The sequence below is a fragment of the Pristiophorus japonicus genome, chromosome 2 (assembly GCF_044704955.1).
Source record: "Pristiophorus japonicus isolate sPriJap1 chromosome 2, sPriJap1.hap1, whole genome shotgun sequence".
NCBI lineage: Eukaryota > Metazoa > Chordata > Chondrichthyes > Pristiophoridae > Pristiophorus > Pristiophorus japonicus.
In genome coordinates, this window is record NC_091978.1 from 180,975,319 (window position 1) to 181,000,278 (window position 24,960).

General features: G+C 44.0%; 1 protein-coding gene across 2 annotated transcripts in view; it reads left to right on the plus strand.

The window, feature by feature from the left end:
- Nucleotides 1-24,960, plus strand: part of arap2 (ArfGAP with RhoGAP domain, ankyrin repeat and PH domain 2) — a 598,549-nt gene that overhangs the window by 216,947 nt on the left and 356,642 nt on the right. For both annotated transcript variants that reach the window (XM_070870551.1, XM_070870553.1), the window contains exons 8-9: nucleotides 7,891-8,011; nucleotides 19,686-19,873. In XM_070870551.1, the coding sequence (XP_070726652.1) occupies nucleotides 7,891-8,011; nucleotides 19,686-19,873 (309 nt within the window). The remainder of the gene's footprint in view (nucleotides 1-7,890; nucleotides 8,012-19,685; nucleotides 19,874-24,960) is intronic.

Genomic DNA, 24,960 nt, shown 5'->3' on the forward strand with positions numbered 1-24,960 from the left:
GGTCTCGGGGCGGGGGTGGGGGAGCGGGTGTCGGGTCGAGTCTGGTCGGCGGTGGGGCGCGGGTGTCAGGTCGGGTCTGGTCGGCGGGAGGCGGGTCGGGGGGGGGGGGCGGGGAGCGAGTGTCGGGTCTTGTCGGGGGGGGGGAGCAGGAGCTGGCCGTGGGAGGAGCCTTATTCACGCAGCCCAGTGAGGCCATTCAGCCAGGGCTAGGGGCTGCGTGCTTCGGGCCCCTCCCACACAGTTCGGCGCCTGGAGCTACTGCACTTGCGTGCCGACTGTAGTGCGCATGTGCAGAGGTCCCGGCACTGTTTTCAGCGCCGGGACCTGGCTCCTCCCCCCCCCCCCCCCCCCCCCCCCCCACAGCTCGTGCTGGCTGCGCCGAGGGCCAGAGGACCTGTAAGTAGGTGGAGAATACCGAGGATTTTTTTAGGCGCCGTTTTAGGCGCGATAAACGGGCGTCCAGCTCGGAGGGGCGCCCGTTTTTTTTCTTGTGGAAACTTGGGCCCTTAGAGTGGAAGCAAATCTTCCTCGATTTTGAGGGACTGCCTATGATGATGATGTATGGTGGGGGTGCAGGCAATGCTTGCCCTAATTTTCTTTTTGGGTGCGCAGCCTTTTTAAAGGGCTTCACGCCCAATGCACATGCGTGAAACTTAACATTGAAAAGCTGGTCCTAGGCATGTTGGCCTGGCCCCTTGAAATCAATTCTCTATAACAGAACTATAGGCTGAACCTCCCTTATCCAGAACCCTCTGGACCTGGCCTGTTCTGGATAAAGGATTTTTCCGGATGAGGGGTGGTCACATTGAATTGGATGGTACAGGGACTGAGCAAGGGGATATCAGGGCTGTCTGGCTTTGGGCTGAGAATGCGGCAGAGAGATCATGGGGGGCGAGGGGGCGGGGGCGGTGGATCGCGGGGTCAGGCCAGGAAGGACTTCAATTTGTTCATGTCGGAGTTCTGCGTATGCACCACCCTGTGGCCGGGAATGGTTCCGGACGCGGGGTGGTTCTGGATAATGGAATTCTGGATAAGGGAGATTCAACCTGTAATAGATGATCTCGCCCTCTGGTGTGCTGGCACCTGTGGCATCCTGTCCACCTCTAACTGGCCTCTAAAGTACGTGTGGTGCCAGTCTCTGAGCTGGTGCTTGTTAGTGTCAGATTGAGTGATGGTGCATCTTCAGGAAGGCTGGCCTCCTCCTCCTGAACTGGCAGAGGTATCTCCCTATTTTCAGCACCTGAAATTAAAGAGAGGGATATGAGTTAGCTTTCCGTGTGAAGGTAGAGCAGAGGAAGAAGTGACTGCTGAAAGCAGCTGCTGGTGTCGTGTAGAGTGTGTATTAGGTGCGATAGAAGTCAGAAGTGAAAAAGAGGATAAGGTGTGAACAAATCCTGTGCTATGTCTGCTCCATCTTTGCCAGTTGCCACAGGCCTGACTCTCCACCTGCTCATGATTGCCAGCATTCTTTCTTCCACAGGGTGAGAGTTTGCAGCGGCTGCAGTGGCAGCCTCTTGTCTAAAGTTGAAGGGTACGGAAATGCCGTAGTTATGTTACTAGACTAGCAATCCAGAGGCCTGGACTAATGATCCAGAGACACGAGTTCAAATTTTAGCTGGGGAATTTAAATTCAATTATTTTTTAAAAAAAATCTGGAATAAAAAGCTAATTTCAGTAATGACCATAAAACCACCAGATTGTCATAAAACCGATCTGATTCAATAAAGTCCTTAGGGAAGGAAATCTGCCGTCCTTACCCGGTCTGGCCTATATTTGACTCCAGACCCACAGCAGTGCGGTTGACTCTTAACTTCCCTCTGAAATGGCCAAGCAAACCACTCAGTTGTATAAGGCGGCTCACCACCGCCTTCTCTTGGGCAATTAGGGATGGGCAATAAATGCTAGCTGTGCCAGCGATGTACACATCCCGTGAATGAATTAAAAAAAAAACATTTTACTGCAAAATAGAAGGGAATGTGTTGGTGGTGGTCTTGAGGTGTTTAGAGAGTGTGCCTACTTGTGATGGTTGAATAGTTGGCACTGTAAGATTTAAGGTGTGGGAAAGTTGCAATTGTGGTGATTGTGTGAGAATGCGGAGGTGTGGTGCAGTTATTGTAGAAGAGTGCAGGGGAGGGGAGTATTATGAGTAGTTTGGGTGGAGGTGTGAGCAGAGCGTAATAGAGCAGTATTCTCACCTTGAGAACCCTGGTGAGATCATTGAACTTCTTTCAGCATTGCAGCCATGTCCTGGGAGCTCAGCTCCTTTGATTGACCTCCTCCAAAACCCCCTGGCTACCTGGAGGGCTTTCTGTTGCTTTGGAGGAACAGGATCTCCCCCATCCTGTCCACTGCCTGGAGCAAGGGCCTCCAACACAGCATCAGAGAAGCTGGGTTCCCTCTCTGGATCACTTCCAGCCATATTCTTGAATCTGGGCAGTTTACCTGCTGTCTGCAACCAGAGTGCATGCCGCTTTAAGAGATGCTGGCTGCTTTTCTTAGGTGTCAGAGAAGCCCAAATTCTTGCCCCGCCAATGGTAGCGCTACCTACACACCTGGATAATTTTAATAAGATCCGAGTACAAATTTAACATGCTGCCTAAGACCAGATAATCAGGTGCATACGGTGCACTCCCCGCCTCTTCATCAGGTGCAGTTTGTAGGTCGTATGGTCTGATCTGTCCAATCAGTTTTCCTCTTTGAGCTTTATCCCATGCATCCTCATTGTCGCTCTTGGGGTGACAGTTTTCTGTAATGGTTTTCCAATCATTGTCAATGATGACAACTTCAATTAATACAAATTGTGGGTTCTCGTATGACTGAAGTTCGATTTTCACAAGAATCGTTTTCCCTCACACAGGACATCAGATTCCTCTTTTTCTGTGAAGACAAAAGACTGCTGTACTTGCACCACATTTCCAGTAGATGCCTGCAAATACCACAGAATAAGAATTTTGCAAACTTTAAAAGCACCTAACTGAATTTCAGCAAATGAGAAGGCATTTGTGATGCATTTTCACATTGTTTCTTTAGCTTATAGTTTCTTCATAGCTCATATGTCTAATCATTCTGGATGTATTTAGTAGGCTTAAAAAAATCAATTTTGGTAAAACATTCTTTTTAAGTAATGGGAACAGATAAAATGTAAACTTGAGCTCTCTGTGTCTTCGAGCATTTAAAATGCAGTGTTAACAGAAGGGATGAGCGTTCTCAGAAGTCAAGTTTTGCTCATATTAGAGGGTCAAGTAGTGAATAGTTGGAGAAGCGGTGGGAGGTGGAATTGCTTCCTCAGCCAATTCAAATGTACCTTCCTGGTGGGTTAACCAAGCGGAGTAATTGGTGGCTATGGAGATGCCCTAGAGCTGATCTTTTATCCTGGTGCTGGGATGACAGTCCATGTATAATGGCTAATGAAAGGAAAGGAGCAAAATAAAGCAAAGAAAATGAAATATTTTTTTATCTTGCTGTACACTTTGAGGAGTACAGAAATAAATGGTTGGCAGATATGTTGGCAAAAGCTGAACCATAAAAGCACTATTGCATATCTGTGGTCATGTGTGCAACTTGACGAACAATGATTTACTCTGTTACTGAAATAGTCCGATATCTTGTCGTGCCCTTAGACTTTTTTTTAACAAATAGAAAGCTTTATACTGGTTTTATGCCTCTGGTGTACGACAGCAGCAGGATCCATCTGTTTGCTGATGTCTTTCACTGAAGAATACAAGTGGCCAGCAATGAATTTAACTTGTGTGAGATATATATTCAGCTTCTCGCATTTAGTTTAACTTTCCACTGTATAATATAGAACTAGCTCCAGTCAGAGTAAAAAAATTAAAAGGCTTTTGTGTTTACTCCCATTTAAAATCTAAATTAAAGCTGGCTATGATAGTCAATCCATGTCGCAGTTTCTAAGCATTAGTGACGTTTTATTTTTAATCCTACTGGAGCTGAATTCTCAGTTTGAGATTACCTCAGGACTAAAGAGCTTGCCTCCAATCAGGTATTGTATGCAAAACAGGGAGCTGCTAACTGAGGCATCCTAAGATCTAAAGACCCCACTTGCCACCAGTGTACACATCATTAAACCACTTTGAATTCACTCTGTTTAATAAATTATAGTTGCTGCATTGCAGTCCTTCCAATGCTGTTTCACTATAAATATGCTGTGTTGAAGTGGGGTTGAGTGGCCTTTTGTTTTCTGAAGGATGATGTTTGGTTGGGATAGCAGCAGTGATGCTCTTCTGTATTAATGTGTTTTGACATAAAATCGCACACAGGATATGATCAGTTCTCTCTTTTATGACAACAATGCAATTTTTAAATATTTTAAAGAATATTGTAGTTTGAAGGGTTCAAATTCAGGCTAATTGTGTTGTTTCTACGTTACTGTAGTTAATAAATAATCTAAAAATCTGCAGTATTTTTCTTTTGAAACTAAGGTATTACATGAACTATACCTAATTCAGTTTTAACCAGTTAAATAAAAAGTCACTAGCCTGTTGTATGTTTATGTGGCGGGAGGTGAAAATGTCTGTCATTAGTTGGTAACATGAAATAAAAACCATAAATTATAAAAATACACAGCATCTGTTACTGTCGCATTTTTGGGATGGGGTGGAATAGAAGGTGACAAGGCAGGGTAGAATTTCCGCTAGTTTTGCGCCCAGATTCCAGTGCAAAAGCTGAGGGAATTATAAACTTAAATGTAACACGTTCGTGTTTTCCATGATCTTTTACGCTTGTGAAAGCTTCAATTCGCCTGGATCAGGTCCCGTTCACAAAACTGCCCACAACTGCAAGTGAAAATTGAGTTTTTCTTCCGAATGCACTGATTAGGGAAGGCTCTTCAAATTGCGCTCATTTTCTTTGGCAGACGGCACTGGTAGACACATTTTTAAAGCTATTTCATATCAAAAAATATTTTAAATACACCATTAAACTATTAAATAGTTCAGTATAGTTTAAAAAAAATAATAATTTTCAGTGATTTTAAATCAGGTTACTCACAGGTAGAGGACTGGATATCCTTATTAAAAACATGATTATTTTTTGTGATAAACCCATTTTCAGATGTATTAATAAAACTGAACCAGGTTATCACTCTTCAATACATCAAGGAATACTTTTTAATGGAAAGAAAAAAAGGATACATTACATTACATTATGCTGCCTGTTCACACTGGTTTTTGGAAGATTTTATGTTTGTGATAATGCAAATAGATTTGGCAGAAAATTGAACTGTAACCAAACCAGCACAATTTCCAGGTACCAAATTGGAGGTATTACTCACGACCAAGATAAATCTGAGGATAGCCCTAAAGAATTAACCTCAGGTCTATTGTAGAGATTTATCCTTACTACAATATTAAATACTGAATAGATTTAAAAATAAATTGGGATTGATCTAAATATTTACATTTAAATTTCCCCTTTAAGTAAAGTTCAGAATATAATCGAAAAACCTATGATCAGCATTGTGATAAAGCCTTACCTTTAACTTCAATTTCATAATGTATATATGGCCTTTACATTTGGGATAAGCATTATAATGCTTCTGATTGAGTGTTAATCTGTAATGTATTTTACTACTTTTTTAAACTATTTTTTTGTCTGCTGACACACAAAACCTTGCAGTTCAATACACACAGTCATGTGATGCTGCATCCTTTCAGATCAGTATTGTTCATACAATTGTCTGCACAGATGGACACCATTCTGTCCATCATGCCTGTACCATTGTTAATTCTAGGACTGCTATCTATCCTAATCTCATTTTTGTGCTTTTTCCCTATTGCCTTTAATGTTTTATTTTATACGTCTCTAATTCTTTCTTATCTGCAATATCCCATCACTAAGATCATTTATGAACTTCATTCCCCAACATTTAACCCCAACCAGTTTAACCAAAAATGGAAGTCAGAATTGAAAAGTGCAAATTAAAAGAAATCTCCGTAATGATGGGATTACTATAAGTAGTTATTGGTATTTATAACGAAAACCATGCTAGTGAAATGCAAGACATTAATTGAACTGAAAAGTTCAGATGGTATTGAAAATTAAAGTTTAATATCATCAGACCCGCTACTCAGCCATCTGTTCTACATAACGTTTTTAAAGAAAAGAGTAACTCAGGAGTTAGCAAAGCTGACACAAATGTCGTCATGTACACGTGAAGGGCAAGTTGTTTATCCAGGTGAATAAAAATAAAATTAATTAAAATATGAACCATCACCGTTTTATTTCCTGTCTTTTATTGATGCTGTTGCCCTTTTATAACTCAGAGTATTGTAGCTTTGTTTGAACCTATTTACTATCCTCTGTCACTGCAGTGTCAAAATCTATGGACTGATTTTCGGGTCCTTTGCGCTCCGGGTTTTGACCTTCTGTGGCGAGAAATGGGGCGGTGAGGTCTTTTGCGACCAGTCGCGATCCTACGGTCAGGTTTTGCGGGAAGAGCTGTGCCGGGTGTGCAATGCCCCTCTCGTTGTGACACCGGCAGTAGTTTAGACTCGCACCTGATCCGTACGCCCCAAAGCGCGCCCCGCGCTGACCGCCAGGGAAAACAGAGCGGTCCAGCCCTGCCAACGGCGGTGAGGTAGATAAACTGCAAAAAAGGTAAGTTCCAGTGTTTATTGTTTTCTTTTTTTTAATATAGCGATTTGTGTTGTAGTGGTGTGGACAACGTTTTTGGAACATTTTTGTGATTTTTATTTTTCCCCCTCCCAAGGCCTCTCTCGGAGCACTCTCAGCCCCGCATTTTAGTTGGCGAGGTTCCCATTTTTACGCCGCAAAAGTTGCACAACACCTCCCTTTGCGCGGCACTCCTGGTGCAGGACCCAGATGGCAAAAATGTCTCCACACAGTGTAAACATTACCCGGGCGGTAACTTTCCCGCCCCGCCTCCGTTTTCGCCCCGAAAATGGCAAAACCGAAAATTCGGCCCTTTAGCTATATTCAAGCTGTAAATCTCCACCAATGACTGTTTGAAGGTTTTCCTGCACCTGTAACTGTAGTGAGAATTATGTTGATGGAGAACTTTTGAGAACAAGTTAAGTAAAGAAATTTAAAACTCTGGCAATATTCCAACTTTCCTGTGAAATTAGTCTAACACTGTAATTATAAGTTTAATATCAAATGTCGTAATTACCATGTTATGGTAATATTTGTATCATAAATCATATTGTTCAAAATTTAATATTAAAGAAAGTGTTTAAGATAATCAACATGATTAATTCGAGCACTCTACAATGAATATTACAAATCAATTTATAAAGTAGAAAGTCTTTAGAAGGTTTATGATTGATGAGGTGGGAGGGGTGTGTGAAAATATTTCTCCTCTGTGAAATCAGTGACTGCTTACCTAACCTCCTTCATTGCGATAGGAATATAATTATATTGTAGGTCAGCAAGTAGGATGATGCAGGCGTAGTTTCATAAATTATAATTGGATGTAACAAGACATCTAATCAGTACAAGTCCTTTACAAAATTGACTTTAAATCAGATTTGAAAATAATTGAGTTTTAAAGGGGGTAAAAGGAGCATTGTTTTTATCAAATATAGAATAATTAAAACAAAAATGAAAGATTCACAATTTGCCCACATTGAATTAAGCTACAACATATTCTGAAGGATAGCTCCTTTGATTAAACAAAAAACTTTTGCTTTTTACTTTAATAACTTATTTTGATTGGGTGTTGGTTTCTGTGGAGCCAGCACAGTATCCCAGGGCCAGATTGAAGAGATCAGATCTACATAATTAGCATAGCGGTATTCAGTGGATGCTGTTCAGTAACTTCAATCTCGAGACATAAATATTCACTTTAGCTTTAGATAAAATGGATTAATATTTTTCTACTTAAGTTCTTTTTCTTCCTTTTCCCCATCAAAGGAAATGTACTCGAAAGGAATAATCCCACTCTCTTCAATAAGCACAGTCCATGGATTGGGAGACAACAAGATTGAGTTGGTGTCTTCCAACAGAACTTTTACTTTTAGAGTTGAAAAAGAAGGTAAGAAAACAACATACCCAAGGAGTGTGGTTTAGTTTAGTTTACCATTGGAGATCTATAGCACTAAATATATGCTCACTTTGCATGTTATCCACCTTTTCACTAATCTGTAAACTCCCAGTAATAAATCTATCCAGATCCTCAAAGCAACCATTTTGCTCTTAATTGGAAACAATTCACTGATCAGTTAATTCTATTTAATTTTGTCCTGTCTTCCAATATTTCTCTTCCCAGAAAGTTAGTTTGCAGGTGCAGCAGGTATTCAGGAAGGCGAATGGAATGTTGGCCTTCATTGCGAGAGGGATGGAGTATAAAAGCAGGGAGATCCTGCTGCAACTGTATAGGGTATTGGTGAGGCCACACCTGGAGTACTGCGTGCAGTTTTGGTCACCTTACTTAAGGAAGGATATACTAGCTTTGGAGGAGGTACAAAGATGATTCACGAGGCTGATTCCGGAGATGAGGGGGTTACCTTATGATGATCGATTGAGTAGACTGGATCATTACTCATTGGAGTTCAGAAGGATGAGGGGTAATCTTATAGAAACATTTAAAATAATGAAAGGGATAAACAAGATAGAGACAGAGAGGTTGTTTCCACTGGTCGGGGAGACTAGAACTAGGGGACACAGCCTCAATTGAAAACCGAGTTGAGAAGGAATTTCTTCTCCCAGAGGGTTGTGAATCTGTGGAATTCTCTGCCCAAGGAAGCAGTTGAGGCTAGCTCATTGAATGTATTCAAATCACAGATAGATAGATTTTTAACCAATAAGGGAATTAAGGGTTCCGGGGAGCGGGCGGGTAAGTAGAGCTGAGTCCACGGCCAGATCAGCCATGATCTTGTTGAATGGCGGAGCAGGCTCGAGGGGCTAGATGGCCTACTCCTGTTCCTAATTCTTATGTTCTTATGTTCCTATGTGAAGCATTTAGGGGTGTAAATTCAGTTGTCTAGAGCCTCAGTTAGCAGCCAGAAGGGGCATTAATGCGAGTATAATAGCTTACCGACCGGGTGCGCAGCTTGTAGTGCCCTGCTGGAAAATTTAGTTGAGATTTACTGCCGGTGCAAAATGCTAGCGCCTGGCTGCTGACTATTGGTCCGATCATAACGTCAGTCCTGGTGCAACAACCACGCTTGCGCCCCACTTGCTAAATGACATGTGCCTCATTTAGCGACCGCCACTAATCACGTCTGAATATACAGTCGGTACAGCCTTCCACAGTAGTTAACTGCTGGCTACTTAAAAGGATGAGGGAGCGCTTCCCTCGGAGGTTACAGTCAGTGCAACGTTTACACAGAGCATGGTGTGTGAGCCTTCGAGTTTGCAGCAGCAGACAGACATAAGAGTACAGCTTGAAAACAAGTAGATTTGAAAACGTTAATGGGTGCATTACTATGCCACCAGTGTCGCATTCTACATGCTCGAGAAAGGTGTCGAACGAGGAGAGCCCCTAGACATCGGGCCAGGAAGCCTTAGCCCCCTACGGTTTTACCAGCAGTGATGCTCATACCTGGACCTGTATGAGGAGCAGTGTGTCAGAAGGCTGGGCTTCCGAAAGGAGGTAGTTACAGAGATATGCCATCTCCTGCCGGCAGACCTGCAGCCTCACGTCGGCACCAGGACTGCGTTGCCTGTTGCAGTTAATGCTACAGTAGAACTCACCTTCTATGCTTCCGGCTCCTTCCAGGCTGCATCAGGGGACATATGCAGTGTCTCACAATTCACAGCACTTCGCTGTTTCCGCGACATCATACAAGCTCTCTACCAGGGAGAAACAGAATGAGCGCCACTGAGGAGGCAGCGTGCCAATGTTTCCGGTACAAAGACTATTTGGCAGAGTCTCATAAGGCATCAGCTTGCTTAAATGGAGGGAGCTAAAGAATGCGGGTAATAATGACTGCGCATTATGCCACGATAATGCCACATCTTCGTCACACGTCCACAGTCATACACTAGAGGCTGAAGGAGTCCGTCAAGTAACATTTTATTTATTTACATCCCTCAAAAACCCCACACCCGCAAATAATAAAAACTGGAGCTACCGCCCCATCAAAGACCAGAGAACATAATTATCATCAAGAACATATGTACAAACGTCCAATGGGGACACGTGTCATAGAAACATAGAAACATAGAAAATAGGTGCAGGAGTAGGCCATTCGGCCCTTCTAGCCTGCACCACCATTCAATGAGTTCATGGCTGAACATTCAACTTCAGTACCCCATTCCTGCTTTCTCGCCATACCCCTTGATCCCCCTAGTAGTAAGGACCTCATCTAACTCCTTTTTGAATATATTTAGTGAATTGGCCTCAACAACTTTCTGTGGTAGAGAATTCCACAGGTTCACCACTCTCTGGGTGAAGAAGTTCCTCCGCATCTCGGTCCTAAATGGCTTACCCCTTATCCTTAGACTGTGACCTCTGGTTCTGGACTTCCCCAACATTGGGAACATTCTTCCTGCATCTAACCTGTCTAACCCCGTCAGAATTTTAAAAGTTTCTATGAGGTCCCCTCTCATTCTTCTGAACTCCAGTGAATACAAGCCCAGTTGATCCAGTCTTTCTTGATAGGTCAGTCCCGCCATCCCGGGAATCAGTCTGGTGAACCTTCGCTGCACTCCCTCAATAGCAAGAATGTCCTTCCTCAGGTTACGAGACCAAAACTGTACACAATACTCCAGGTGTGGCCTCACCAATGCCCTGTACAACTGTAGCAACACCTCCCTGCCCCTGTACTCAAATCCCCTTGCTATGAAGGCCAACATGCCATTTGTGTTCTTCACATCCTGCTGTACCTGCATGCCAACCTTCAATGACTGATGTACCATGACACCCAGGTCTCTTTGCACCTCCCCTTTTCCTAATCTGTCACCATTTAGATAATAGTCTGTCTCTCTGTTTTTACCACCAAAGTGGATAACCTCACATTTATCCACATTATACTTCATCTGCCATGCATTTGCCCACTCACCTAACCTATCCAAGTCGCTCTGCAGCCTCACAGCATCCTCCTCGCAGCTCACACTGCCATCCAACTTAGTGTCATCCGCAAATTTGGAGATACTACATTTAATCCCCTCATCTAAATCATTAATGTACAGTGTAAACAGCTGGGGCCCCAGCACAGAACCTTGCGGTACCCCACTAGTCACTGCCTACCATTCTGAAAAGTACCCATTTACTCCTACTCTTTGTTTTCTGTCTGACAACCAGTTCTCAATCCATGTCAGTACACTACCCCCAATCCCATGTGCTCGAACTTTGCACATCAATCTCTTTGTGTGTCTTTCACAGGCCTTTCCCACCCCTCTGCCTCACCCCCCTCCCACGCCTGCTGCGCCTCCTCAATGTGGCCTCAGTGCCTGCAGCAAGGCCACTTGAGGGCTGCTGTGTGTCCGAGGGAGACAGGACAGATGGCCTATGAGAACTCCCGGCACCAGATGTGGGCCTGGGAAGTCCGGCTGCTGACTGCACCACATCAGAATGGACGGCAGCAGTGTGGGATGGCTATTATGCAAGCCATGGCGGGCGCAGAGGCGGACTGGCACTGGCAGAAGCCGGAATGCTGTCATTGTGAGGAAGGACAGCACCTACCATTTCCAGCTGTCCACTGTCACTCCTCTGGGGCGGAGCCAGCGCATCAGGAGCAACATAAGCAAGCACGAATTGCTGCCCTGCTGCGGCACCGTCTGTTCCCTGTCAGACTGGGATGACAGAGGATGGCAGCAGTCACTGCTTGCATCAGAGCAGACTGCGCTTGAAACGCAGCAACACAATTGTCGGTAGCAGTTGAGGAGGGGGCAGGAAGGCAAGAAGGAGGGAGCATTGTTATTATGGAGCTACATGTTGTAAGGCATGTGGGGTCAAGGGTCTTACAGAAAATGCCCATCGCATTCATAAAACTTCACTGACGAGCGGTGGCTCTGCCTCACTGGTTGTCACCACCCCGACTGGTGTGTCCATGAGGGCGGACACTCGCTCCTCGACCGTGTCGAGGTCTTTGAGGTCTGGCTCTCCTCCTTCCGTCCGCTCTTGCTCTCGCCTGTTGTGGGCGAGTTTGGCCTGCAGTGAACAAACCAAAAAGTTGTCACTGGCTCTGCAGCTACTTGTGTGCCACGTGTGTCTGCAGTAAGTGAGTCGCGACTAATGTCGCGAGGTGTGCATCTCTGCATCTCAGCCTGCGTGGCAGTGCACAGTGAATGATGTGTCAAAGGTGGGATTTGTGGACAAAGAGCTACAAGTAAGTATGAGGCTAAAGGCCTGTGACTGCATATGAGGAGTTAAAAGGTGTTGGTGGGTGTCCTCGTGCTGAGTCGGGAGCTAGAAGGTGAAATGGGTGGGGCATGTCTGGTGAGGCGATAGAGGTTTTAGGGTGTTTCCAGCAATGAGGAGCATGGCCTAGTACACATAGAGAAGGGGTGGGCAGTGTAAAGCCTTTACATTGTGTAAGACAGTGAGGTTCACATGAACGCATTGCAAGGTTAATGGAAAGGGTATTCACCAGACTACCTAGTGAGATCATTGAACTTTTTTCAACATTGTGTCGCTGTTTTGGCTACCGTGTCTTGGGCGGAGACGTGGTGGGCCACCGACCTCCACAGTGTCTTGAACATCCTTGGCAATGGCCATTGTCCCCCTCCAAGAACTAGCGCATTGTTGCGCCTCTCCACAGCCTGAAGCAAGGCCCCAAGGGCTGTGGCCGAGAAGTGGTGCATTCTCTGCCTTCCTGCCTTTCTCACTCTCATGTCAATGAGGAGGTGGAACTGTGCATGCGCATACTTACCACGCCTTTAGGACTCGGCTTTTCTCGGGATGTGAATCTGACTTCGGAGCATGCGCAATGCTTGACAAAATTTTGCGCCAAGATTTTCGTTAGCACCCTTTCCAGGTCAGGTATGTAACAACTGATTTAGCGCCCCCTTCACCTCTTGGTCCGATTCCAGCAAATTTCTCGGCGGAAGGCGCAAACCTTTTCAAGGCGCTATACTTACCGCTCTGTCTGGATTAACGCCTCAAAATGGGCAGTAACGAATTTCCACCCCGCGATGTTTTTCCAAATGGTCTAGTTGAGATTGGGAATTCGAGGAAGTCATAGTGCGTATTCACATCCTCCCATCATGTGGGGCAGGGTGTCAGAACTACAGTTGACCAATTGCCATGCTATCTTGATTGCACTCTTAGTTTGATTTATTACACAGATAGATCTCTGCTGTAAGGAATCCTAGGGTGTATCAGAATTTGAACTCCAGCAAATAAACATGCATGTGAAACTGTGATTTACAATATATACTCAATTTAGCAACTCAAAGCTATACCATGGAACTGAGTATATCTGATAGTGGAGAGCACGCAGTGGATTTGAAATATTAGTCAAAATTTTAGTATTGGGTATAAAATATATACCCAAACATCCACATCTTGACATCAGGACACGCTAAAGTATTACATGGCACTAAGGTCACCTTGCTTGTTAAGTAGCCATATTTGCAGTATTCACTGAATTATAATATGATAGTTTAGCACAGAATTCCCTCAATAGTACATCTTGAGCTCTTGACCTTAATTGAACAGCATGCTGCATAACAACACTTTTAATTGCGTGTTAGCTTTAACATTACATTTGACATTTATGTTCTGGGTTTAGCTTCCACCATTTATTTACTTTTAAGCAAAGGAATGGGAATTTGAGCTGATTTGTCGATTTTTATTTGCAGTTTAAAGCTTCCCCATTAGACTAACAACTGTTTAACCTACCCAATTTAGTTTTTGTTGAGTTCAAAAGTGTCTCTGGTAATGATGCAGTGCTTCAGTGTATTGTACCATGAACTAGGAAGATGCAGTGGGGGAGGGGAATCCCTGATGTTGGCTATGTTTTACATAGAAACATAGAAAATAGGTGCAGGAGTAGGCCATTCAGCCCTTTGAGCCTGCACCGCCATTCAATAAGATCATGGCTGATCATTCCCTCGGTACCCCTTTCCTGCTTTCTCTCCATACCTCTCGATCCCCTTAGCCGTAAGGTCCATATCTAACTCCCTCTTGAATATATCCAATGCACTGGCATCAACAACTCTCTGCGGCAGGGAATTCCATAGGTTAGCAACTCTCTGTGTGAAGAAGTTTCTCCTCATCTCAGTCCTAAATGGCCTACCCCTTATCCTAAGACTATGTCCCCTGGTTCTGGACTTCCCCAACATCGGGAACATTATTCCCGCATCTAACCTATCCAGTCCTGTCAGAATCTTATACGTTTCTATGAGATCCCCTCTCATCCTTCTAAACTCTAGTGAATAGAGGCCCAGTTGATCCAGTCTCTCCTCATATGATAGCCCAGCCATCCCTGGAATCAGTCTGGTGAACCTTTGCTGCACTCCCTCAATAGCAAGAATGTCCATCCTCAGATTAGGAGACCAAAACTGAACACAATATTCCAGGTGAGGCCTCATTAAGGCCCTGTACAACTGCAGCAAGACCTCCCTGCTCCTATACTCAAATCCCCTGGCTATGAAGGCCAACATACCATTTGCCGACTTCACCGCCTGCTGTACCTGCATGCCCACTTTCAGTGACTGATGAACCGTGACACCCAGGTCTCGTTGCACCTCCCCTTTTCCTAATCTGCCGCCATTCAGATAATATTCTGCCTTTGTGTTTTTGCCCCCAAAATGGATAACCTCACATTTATCCACATTATACTACATAGAAACATAGAAAATAGGTGCAGGAGTAGGCCATTCGGCCCTTCTAGCCTGCACCGCCATTCAATGAGTTCATGGCTGAACATTCAACTTCAGTACCCCATTCCTGCTTTCTCTCCATACCCCTTGCTCCCCCTAGTAGTATACTGCATCTGCCATGCATTTGCCCACTCACCTAACCTGTCCAAGTCACCCTGCAGCCTCTTAGCGTCCTCCCCATAGCTCACATCGCCACCCAGTTTAGTGTCATCCGCAAACTTGGAGAGATTACACTCAATTCCTTCATCTAAATCATTAATATATATTGTAAAGAGCTGGGGTCCCAGCACTGAGCCCTACGACAGTCCACTAGTCACTGCCTGCCATTCTGAAAAGGACCCATTTATCCCGACTCTCTGCTTCCTGTCTGCCAACCAGTTCTCTATCCATGTCAGTACATTACCCCCAATACCATGCGCTTTGATTTTGCACACCAATCTCTTGTACGGGACCTTGTCAAAAACCTTTTGAAAGTCCAAATACACCACATCCATTGGTTCTCCCTTGTCCACTCTGCTAGTTACATCCTCAAAAAATTCCAGAAGATTTGTCAAGCATGATTTCCCTTTCATAAATCCATGCTGACTTGGACAGATCCTGTCACTGCTTTCCAAATGCGCTGCTATTTCATCCTTAATGATTGATTCCAACATTTTTCCCACTACTGATGTCAGGCTAACCAGTCTATAATTACCCGTTTTCTCTCTCCCTCCTTTTTAAAAAAAGTGGTGTTACATTTGCTACCCTCCAGTCCATAGGGACTGATCCAGAGTCGCAAGACTATTAGAAAATGATCACCAATGCATCCACTATTTCTCGGGCCACTTCCTTAAGTACTCTGGGATGCAGACTATCAGGCCCCGGGGATTTATCAGCCTTCAATCCCATCAATTTCCCTAACACAATTTCCCGCCTAATAAGGATATCTTTCAGTTCCTCGTTCTCACTAGACCCACTATCCCCTAGTACATTTGGACGGTTATTTGTGTCTTCTTTCGTGAAGACAGAACCGAAGTATTGGTTCAATTGGTCTGCTATTTCTTTGTTCCCCATTATAAATTCACCTGAATCTGACTGCAAGGAACCTACGTTTGTCTTCACTAATCTTTTTCTCTTCACATATTTATCGAAGCTTTTGCAGTCAGTTTTTATGTTCCCTGCAAGCTTCCTCTCATACTCTATTTTCCCCCTCTTAATTAAACCCTTAGTTCTCCTCTGTTGAATTCTAAATTTCTCCCAGTCCTCAGGTTTGTTGCTTTTTCTAGCCAATTTATATGCCTCTTGGCTTTAACACTATCCTTAATTTCCCTTGTTAGCCATGGTTCAGCCACCTTCCCTGTTTTATTTTTACTCCAAACAGGGATGTACAATTGCTGAAGTTCATCCATGTGATCTTTAAATGTTTGCCATTGCTTATCCACCATCAACCCTTTAAGTATCCTTTGCCAATCTATTCTAGCCAATTCACGCCTCATACCGTCGAAGTTACCTTTCCTTAAGTTCAGGATCCTAGTTTCCAAATTAACTGTGTCACTCTCCACCTTAATAAAGAATTCTACCATATTATGGTCACTCTTCCCCAAGGGGCCTCGCACAACAAGATTGCTAATTTGTCCCTTCTCATTATACATCACCCAGTCTAGGATGGCCTGCCCTCTAGTTGGTTCCTCGACATATTGGTCTAGAAAACCATCTCTAATACACTCCAGGAAATCCTCCTCCACCGCAATGCTGCCAGTTTGGTTAGCCCAATCAATATGTAGATTAAAGTCGCCCATGATAACTGCTGTACCTTTATTGCATACATCCCTTATTTCTTGCTTGATGCTGCCCCCAACCTCACTACCACTGTTTGGTGGTCTGTACACAACTCCCACTAGCGTTTTCTGCCCTTTGGAATTCCGTAGCTCCACCCATACCGATTCCACATCATCCAGCCTCATGTCCCTCCTTACTATTGCATTAATTTCCTCTTTAACCAGCAACGCCACCCCGCCTCCTTTTCCTCTCTGCCTATCCTTCCTAAATGTTGAATACCCCTGGATGTTGAGTTCCCAGCCTTGGTCACCCTGGAGCCATGTCTCTCTGATGCCAGTTACATCATATCCGTTAACTGCCATCCGCGCAGTTAATTCGTCAACCTTATTCCGAATACGCCTCGCATTGAGGCACAGAGCCTTCAGGCTTGTCTTTTTAATACACTTTGCCCCTTTAGAATTTTTCTGTAATGTGGCCCTTTTTGTTTTATTCCTTGGGTTTCTCTGCCCTCCACTTTTACTATTCTCCTTTCTATCTTTTGCTTCTGCCTCCATTTTATTTCCCTCTGTCTCCCTGCATTGGTTCCCATCCCCCTGCCATATTAGTTTAACTCCTCCCCAACCGCACCAGCAAACACTCCCCCGAGGACATTGGTTCCAGTCCTGCCCAGGTGCAGACCTCCCCCAGAACCGGTTCCAATGTCCCAGGAATTTGAATCCCTCCCTTCTGCACCACTCCTCAAGCCATGTATTGATCTGAGCTATCCTGCGATTCCTACTCTGACTCGCACGTGGCACTGGTAGCAATCCTGAGATTACTAATTTTGAGGTCCTACTTTTTAATTTAGCTCCGAGCTCCCTAAATTCGTCTTGTAGGATCTCATCCTGTTTTTTACCTATATCATTGGTACCTATATGCACCACGACAACTGGCTGTTCACCCTCCCTTTTCAGAATATCCTGCACCCGCTCCAAGACATCCTTGACCCTTGCACCAGGGAGGCAACATACCATCCTGGAGTCTCGGTTGCTGCCGCAGAAACGCCTATCTATTTCCCTTACAATTGAATCCCCTATCACTATCGCTCTCCCACTCTTTTTCCTGCCCTCCTGTGCAGCAGCGCCACCCACAGAGCCATGAACCTTGCTGCTGCTGCCCCATGATGAATCATCCCCCTCAACAGTACCCAAAGCGGTGTATCTGTTTTGCAGGGGGATGACCGCAGAGGACCCCTGCACTACCTTCCTTGCACTGCTCTTCCTGCTGGTCACCCATTTACTATCTGGCTGTGTACCCTTTATCTGCGGTAAGACCAACTCACTAAACGTGCTGTTCACGTCATTCTCAGCATCATGGATGCTCCAGAGTTCATCCTCCCGCAGCCACAGTGCCGCAATGCGGTCCGTCAGGAGCTGGAGGCGGATACACTTCCCGCACATGTAGTCGTCAGGGACACCGGAAGCGTCCCTGACTTCCCACAAAGTACAGGAGGAGCATAACATGTGTCCGAGCTGTCCTGCCATGACTTAACCCTTATATTACTTAATTTGGCAACAACAATGCTAAAGGTTACTTACTGATATATAAAAGAAAAAGAAAAACTACTTCCCAACCACTTATCCCCTTGGCTATGACTTCGCCTTTCAGTTTCGTTCTACTTTTTTACCTCCTCGACTGCCTCTCTGACTCACCGACTGGGCTTTTTATAGGTCTCAGACGCTGCCCCGGACTCCCGCCTCCTCAGCTGCCCCTCCGACTCACCGACTGGACCTTTTACTGGTGGGGCACAGATGAGGTAGCTGGCACTTTCCCCATATGGAACCCATATGAGCAATTATCCTGCAAATCAATTCTATTTCCCTAGTAGATGGAGCAAGATTGTTGGCAAATCGTGCATGCAACAAAAAGCAGCTAAAATGAAGTTACGGGGAGTGTCACACTTGAGGGTGGATTGTGAAAATACTTTGAATCCAGATTGCCACCTTCCATGTAGTCTTAATCCAGTTAAGTGTCAGCTTGGCTCACTGTTGCTTCTGTGGATTCAAATCCCACTCTCGGACTTGAGCGTATAATCTAGGCTGCTACTTCAGTGCAGCAGTGTGGAAGTGTTAGTAGAAATGTTAAACGAGCAAGGCTTTTTCAGCTTTCAAATCCTTCCTCTTATGAAGTCCATCAAGAAGGATGATTTCTCAAATTTTGGTCCCAGTTTCATCAGTGGCTTCAAGACCCCACAGAAATAGAGTGGATGTATTTGTATAGCCCATTGCAGACTTTCCAGTTACCTTCCAGGTAGGTACAAGGTGATATAGACAACCTCTAATGCAGTGGTAAAATCATGTGAAGTGGCTCAGTGGTAATACTCGTGCTGCTCAGTCCAAAAGTCGATGGTTCAAGCCCCTTTGCAAGATTTGAGCAAATAAGCTAGACCGACATTTCACTGCAACACTAAATGGGGGCCAATTTTCATTTGCTGTGCTGGTATTAATGGGCCTCAAAATGGGGTTGGCAGCCTTACTGCCTTCAGTACCCGCATGGCTTTCTGGAGAAAGAATATTGAAAGTAGCCCCCCTAACCCTCTCCAAATTAATTTCAGCACCTGTTCTTCAGTTGCTTTGTTCAGGGCCTTACATTCACAACCAGTTTCTTTTTATAATGTAACTCTACAAATTCATTTTGCCTGCTGTTCGTTTTTAAAATTGAGAAGAGAAACTGCAAAATGTTGCATCTGTCCAGAAGAGGCTGGTGGGCATTATTCTTTTCCCTTTTAAAAATTTTAAGAGAAACACAGAATAAATGATGACAGAGTTGCAGAGACGAGTTACAAGATTGACTGCAGACCTCCCCACTGTACTCTGGTAATCCTTGCTAAAATGCTCACATGAGCATTTCAAAATTAATGATTGCAGGAGCACAGCTTTTTCTTATATTTTTATCACAGCATCATTTAAGCATCCCCAGGCCGTCATCGTGTTCTACCAGTAACTGCCACTACCTTTTGATGCGTGATTTATAAAGGGATATATGTGGAACTGGGAACATTTGATTCGTAACTCTTGTTGCCACCTCCACCCATTTAAAAAAAAATCTTGTTGAATAGATTCCTTCCAAAAATTGAAGAAGTATTTTGAATATTGTGATTGATTAAGACCAACTGAACACCTGTGACTTTCTTTTGATAGGTGATCGGGATGATTGGATTGACACGCTTCTCAGTGCATTGAAATCACAATCGAATGTCCTTTCACAACTGAATACTCGATGCACTATTACAGCTGATAAATTTGGTTGTCTTGAGCTAAAGGGCTACAAATCTCGAATTTTTGTTGTATTGAGAGGCAGCAAAGTATGGCTTTATAAAAGTGAGCAGGTAAGGCTAAACATTTTGGGCTATTCCTACTCATAATTCACCACTTAATTAGTCAGTCAATTCCACACGTCCAATATAGTTCACTCAACTCGCAAATTAAATGATCTCGAGGGTTTCTGTTCTGTGATATAGAGCACGTCGTTCCCTGGTTAAGTGTTCTTGGTGCGCCTGACAATTTTAGGTGATCAATCCAGGGACCATATGGATGTACTTGGAAGCGTATCCAGTCTAATGGTTGCTGATTCGTAAACGAAAATCTGGTTAACCTGTTTGTTGCGTAGCATGTCCAAAATTAACATAACAATTATTTAATTAGTTTGTAGGGAATTTATCATTATTAGCCACTTGACAGATGGTAACATCTGCAACGTGTTGTTGGGCTTTTTAAAGTCATAAAAGGTTGTCATGCTTTTTTATTTCTTCTGTGTTTGGTTACATACAACCAAAGATTAAGAACATATAAAACATTAAACACATTTGTTGCTACTTCTTTGATACCACATTGCTTGAGTGAACCACATTGCTTGAGTGAAATGAAGAATGAGTAACACAAAAACAAAGACTTTTAACCGCATGTGGTTTAAATACAGTAATGAAGTTGATGCTGTTCCACAATAGTCTGTTTCTAAAATGAATTATTTCTTTAAATGTTTGCCATTGCTTATCTACCGTCATGTCTTTTAATCTAATTTCACAATCTACCTTAACCAACTTTCCCCTCATACCTCAGTAATTGGCTTTGTTTAAATTTGTGACCCTAGTTTTGGATTTAATCACATCATTGGACCACTCAAAATGAAATTCTATTCCATCATGTTATGATCACTCTTCTTTATTATAAGATTATTAATTAACCCTGTCTAATTACACAATACTAGATCTAAAATAGCCTCTTCCCTAGTTGGTTCCACGACTTATTGTTCTGGAAAAACGTTTTGAATGCAATCCATGAACTCGTCCCCCAAGCTACTTTTGCCAAATTGGTTTGGCCAGTCGATATGAAGATTAAAGTCCCCCACAGCAATTACATTACCCTTGTTACATGCTTCTCTAACTGCCTGATTTATAATCTGTCCCATATTGTGGCCCAAAAGTTACCTACCTTATCGCCACGGGTTAGCACCGCAATTCTGGAGAAAAATAGTGGTCGCCACACTAGGGCCCTCTCTGGCACGGGACTCGATGGCCACCATTTTGGTGAGCGCTGGCTCTGGAGATGCAGATATGCATGCCAACTTAAAGTCACACTGATTTTAGCACCGAGCCCTAAGCTCACTCTGAAAAGCGAGCGAGCAATAGACTAACCGAGACACAGTCAGCATTTCTTAAAGGTCACACACATCTTTCATGTAGGTGTGCATTTAAGCTTTTGAACTGGATGTTTTAATTTTATTGAAGTAGTGGCTTGGTGCAATACGTGTTAGCAGTTCTTTTTAATAGTGCAGCGAGTCCTGCTGAATGATTGCAAGGCCTCGGATGATAAAGGAAGGCATCTGAGAAAATGCTGCAAATACGCAGCAGGTCAGGCAACATCCGTGGAGAGAGAAACGAGTTCACATTTCTGGTCAAGATGCTGCCTGACAATGCTGCGTGTTTCCAGCATGTTATGCTTTTATTTTCAGATTTCCAGCATCTGCTCACAAAATGAAGCGGAAGAGGCAGAGGCAGAGGCAGAAGAAGCAGAGACGGAAGAGGTAGAAGAGGAAGAGGCAGAAGAGGATGCAACCCAAACAGCCCCTATCTGGCCGGGATATCTGGGATGGAATCATCTGCCTACAGTACCAGAGATCACCACCCCAATTCCCCTTTCAACATTTGTCCCACACCTTACCTTCCCTGTGTTACCGACCATCACAGCGTCCTCTTGGCCACGATGCTGAAATAAAAGCCACCACAAAGCAAACTTTCCAATCCAACTTTATACATCTATCCATCCAATATGACATCATGAAATCAACTCATCACCCTTATGCATTCCCTTAGTGACTGTCTTATGTGTGCCTTTACTTATCCTACTGAGGTCATGCAGTGCTACCCTACTGGCTGCAGCATTGCTGGTGGAAGGCTGCAGACTTTCAGTGGGGGACACTGCCAATGGCCTTGCTGGTCGACCTTGAGGAGCTGGTGGCTGGGATTGTGAAGTTGAGTCACAGAGTTTCTCTTCTTCTTCACTCACCTCCCTCTCTTAGTCAACTACTGGCTGGTCAGGCTGTATTTCTTGGCTTTGTGAAATGAGGAAGGCACAAGGGTGAAGTTACTTTGGACACTGGGGCCAGGTTGTGGATGCGACACTGCTGCCAGTGACGGCCTCGATGATCTGGTCCCAAATCCTTCTTTCTGGTGGGCCTCCTGGCCCCTGTGATTAGAGGACTTCTCTGCTGACCCCCTGCACAAAGTTGGAGTGCTGCATGCAAGACCCTGGATGCCCCTTCCCTGGCTTGCTGAGCCATTTGTGTTAGTGCTGAGGCACTTTCCCCATTTTTTTAGATGCAGAAGGCAATTCAGCTCTAAGTGCTGAAGACTCTCATTTGGGAATTCTTTTTAATGTTAATTTTTTTTCAGAAGTTAGTTGATCTGTAAGACCTAAAGACTGCCTATTTTTACATGATTGAATTGTTTTTCATTTTAGAAGGTAGTTCTCCTTCAGGAGACGAACTGCTTTCTGAAATGACAGCCTTGCTGAAAGCTTCTGAAATGACAGCCTTGCAATGATGCTACGGCCAGGCTACATTGGGCCTCCTGCAAGGGCAAACACCACCAAATCGACCTTGCACAGTGAGTTTAGCGCTGGGCTAATGTTAATGAGCCACTAGTGCCAATTTACCAATCCGGCCAGCGCCAACAATTTCGGTGGCCATTAACACAGGCAGGTTTTTATCGATGCCAAATTTCTAGGCCTCTAATTACTGTTAGTGGGCCTATAAACTACTCCCACCAATGTTTTCTGCCCTTTGTTATTTTTTTAACTTCACCCATATTGATTCTACATCCTGACTTTCTGGGCTGAGATCCTTTCTCATTGCTGTCTTTACCAATATTCCTGGTTACAGGATTTTTAGACAGGACAGAGAGTGGGATTAAAAGAGGGGGTGGGGGTATAGCGGTATTGATTAAATGAACTATTACAGCTGTGAGGAGGGATGATATGTTAGAGGGATCATCAAATGAGGCCATATGGGTCAAACTGAAAAATAAAAGAGAGGCGATCACACTGCTGGGCGTGTATTATAGACCCCCAAACAGTGGGAGGGAGATAGAAGAGCAAATATGTAGGCAAATTGCTGTGAAGTTCAAAAACCAGAGGGCAGTAATAGTAGGGGATTTCAACTATCCTAATATTCACTGGGACAAATATAGTGTGAAGGATATAGAGGGAGCAGAATTCCTAAAATGCATTCAAGAGAACTTTTTTAGTCAGTATGTAACAAGCCCAACATGGGAGGGGGCGGTTCTGGATTTAGTTTAGGGGAATGAAGCTGGGCAGGTGGAAGGGGTATCAGTGGGAGAGCACTTGGGCGCCAGTGATCATAATTCAGTCAGATTCAAAGTAGTTATGGATAAGGACAAGGATAGACCAGGAATAAAAGTCCCAAACTGGGAAAAAGCTAACTTTGCTAAGTTGAGAAGTGATTCGATCACAGTGGACTGGAAACATCTGTTGGAACAGTGGGAGGCATTCAAGGAGGAGATCTGGAGGGCTTAGACCAAACATGTATCCTTAAAAGAAAAGGGTGGGAATAACAATTCTAGAGCCCCCTGGATGTCTAGGGACTTACAGGTGAGGATAAAGAAAAAAAGGAAAACTTATGTCATATGCTGATGGCTAAATACTGTAGAATCTCTGGAGGAATATAGAAAGTTCAGAAGTGAAATTAAAAAGGATATTAGGAATGCTAAGAGATGGCATGAAAACTTCTTCAAGTAAAAGCAAGGAAAACCCAAAGATGTTCTATAAATATATTAAGAGCAAGAGAATAACTAAAGAAAGGTTAGGGCCAATTAGAGACCATGGGGGTAATCTGTGAGTGGAGGCAGAAGATGTGGGTATGCTTCTTAATGAATACTTTGCATCTGTTTTCACAAAGGAAAAGGGCTATGTAGATACTGCAATCGAGGAGGAGTGTGAAATTCTGGACGAAATAGATATAGTGAGTGAGGAGGTATTGGGGGATTTGGCAGCTTTGAAAGTGGATAAGTCCCCAGGCCCGGATGAAATGCATCCCAAGCTGTTGAGCGAAGCAAGAGAGGAAATAGCAGAGGATTTGACCATCATTATCCAGTCCTCTTTGGATTCAGGCATGGTACCGGAGGACTGCTAATGTGGTACCCTTTCTAAGAAGGGAGAAAGGGGTAGACCGAGTAATTACAGGCCTGTCAGCCTAACCTCAGGTGTGGGAAAATTATTGGAAACAATCCTGAACGACATAATAAATCTACATTTAGAAAGGCAAAGATTAATCGTGGACAGTCAGCACGGGTTTGTTAAGGGAAGATCGTGTTTGACTAACCTGATTGAATTTTCCAAGGAGGTAACCAGGAGGGTCGATGAGGGTAGTGGGTAAGATGTAGTGTAAATGGACTTTAGCAAAGCTTTTGATGAGGCCCCACATGGCAGACTGGTCACAAAGGTAAAAGCTCATAGGTTCCAGGGCAAAGTGGCAAGTTGGATCCAAAATTGGCTTAGAGGTAGGAAGCAAAGGATAATGGTTGATGGATGTTTTTATGACTGGAAGGATGTTTCCAGTGGGGTTCCACAGGGCTTTGTACTGGGTCCCTTACTTTTTGTGGTATACATCAATGATCTAGATTTGAATTTAGGGGGTATGATTAAATAGTTTGCAGATGACACCAAAATTGGCTGTGTGGTTAATAATGAAGAGGAAAGTCATGGACTGCAGGAGGATATCAATTCACTGGTCAGGTGGGCAGAACAGTTTCAAATGGAATTTAATTTGGAGAAGTGTGAGGTAATGCACTTAGGGAGGGCTAATAATGCAAGGGTATACACCTTAAATGGTAGGCCACTTAGAAGTGTAGATGAATAAAGGGAGCTTGGAGTGCTTGTCCACAGATCCCTGAAAGTATCA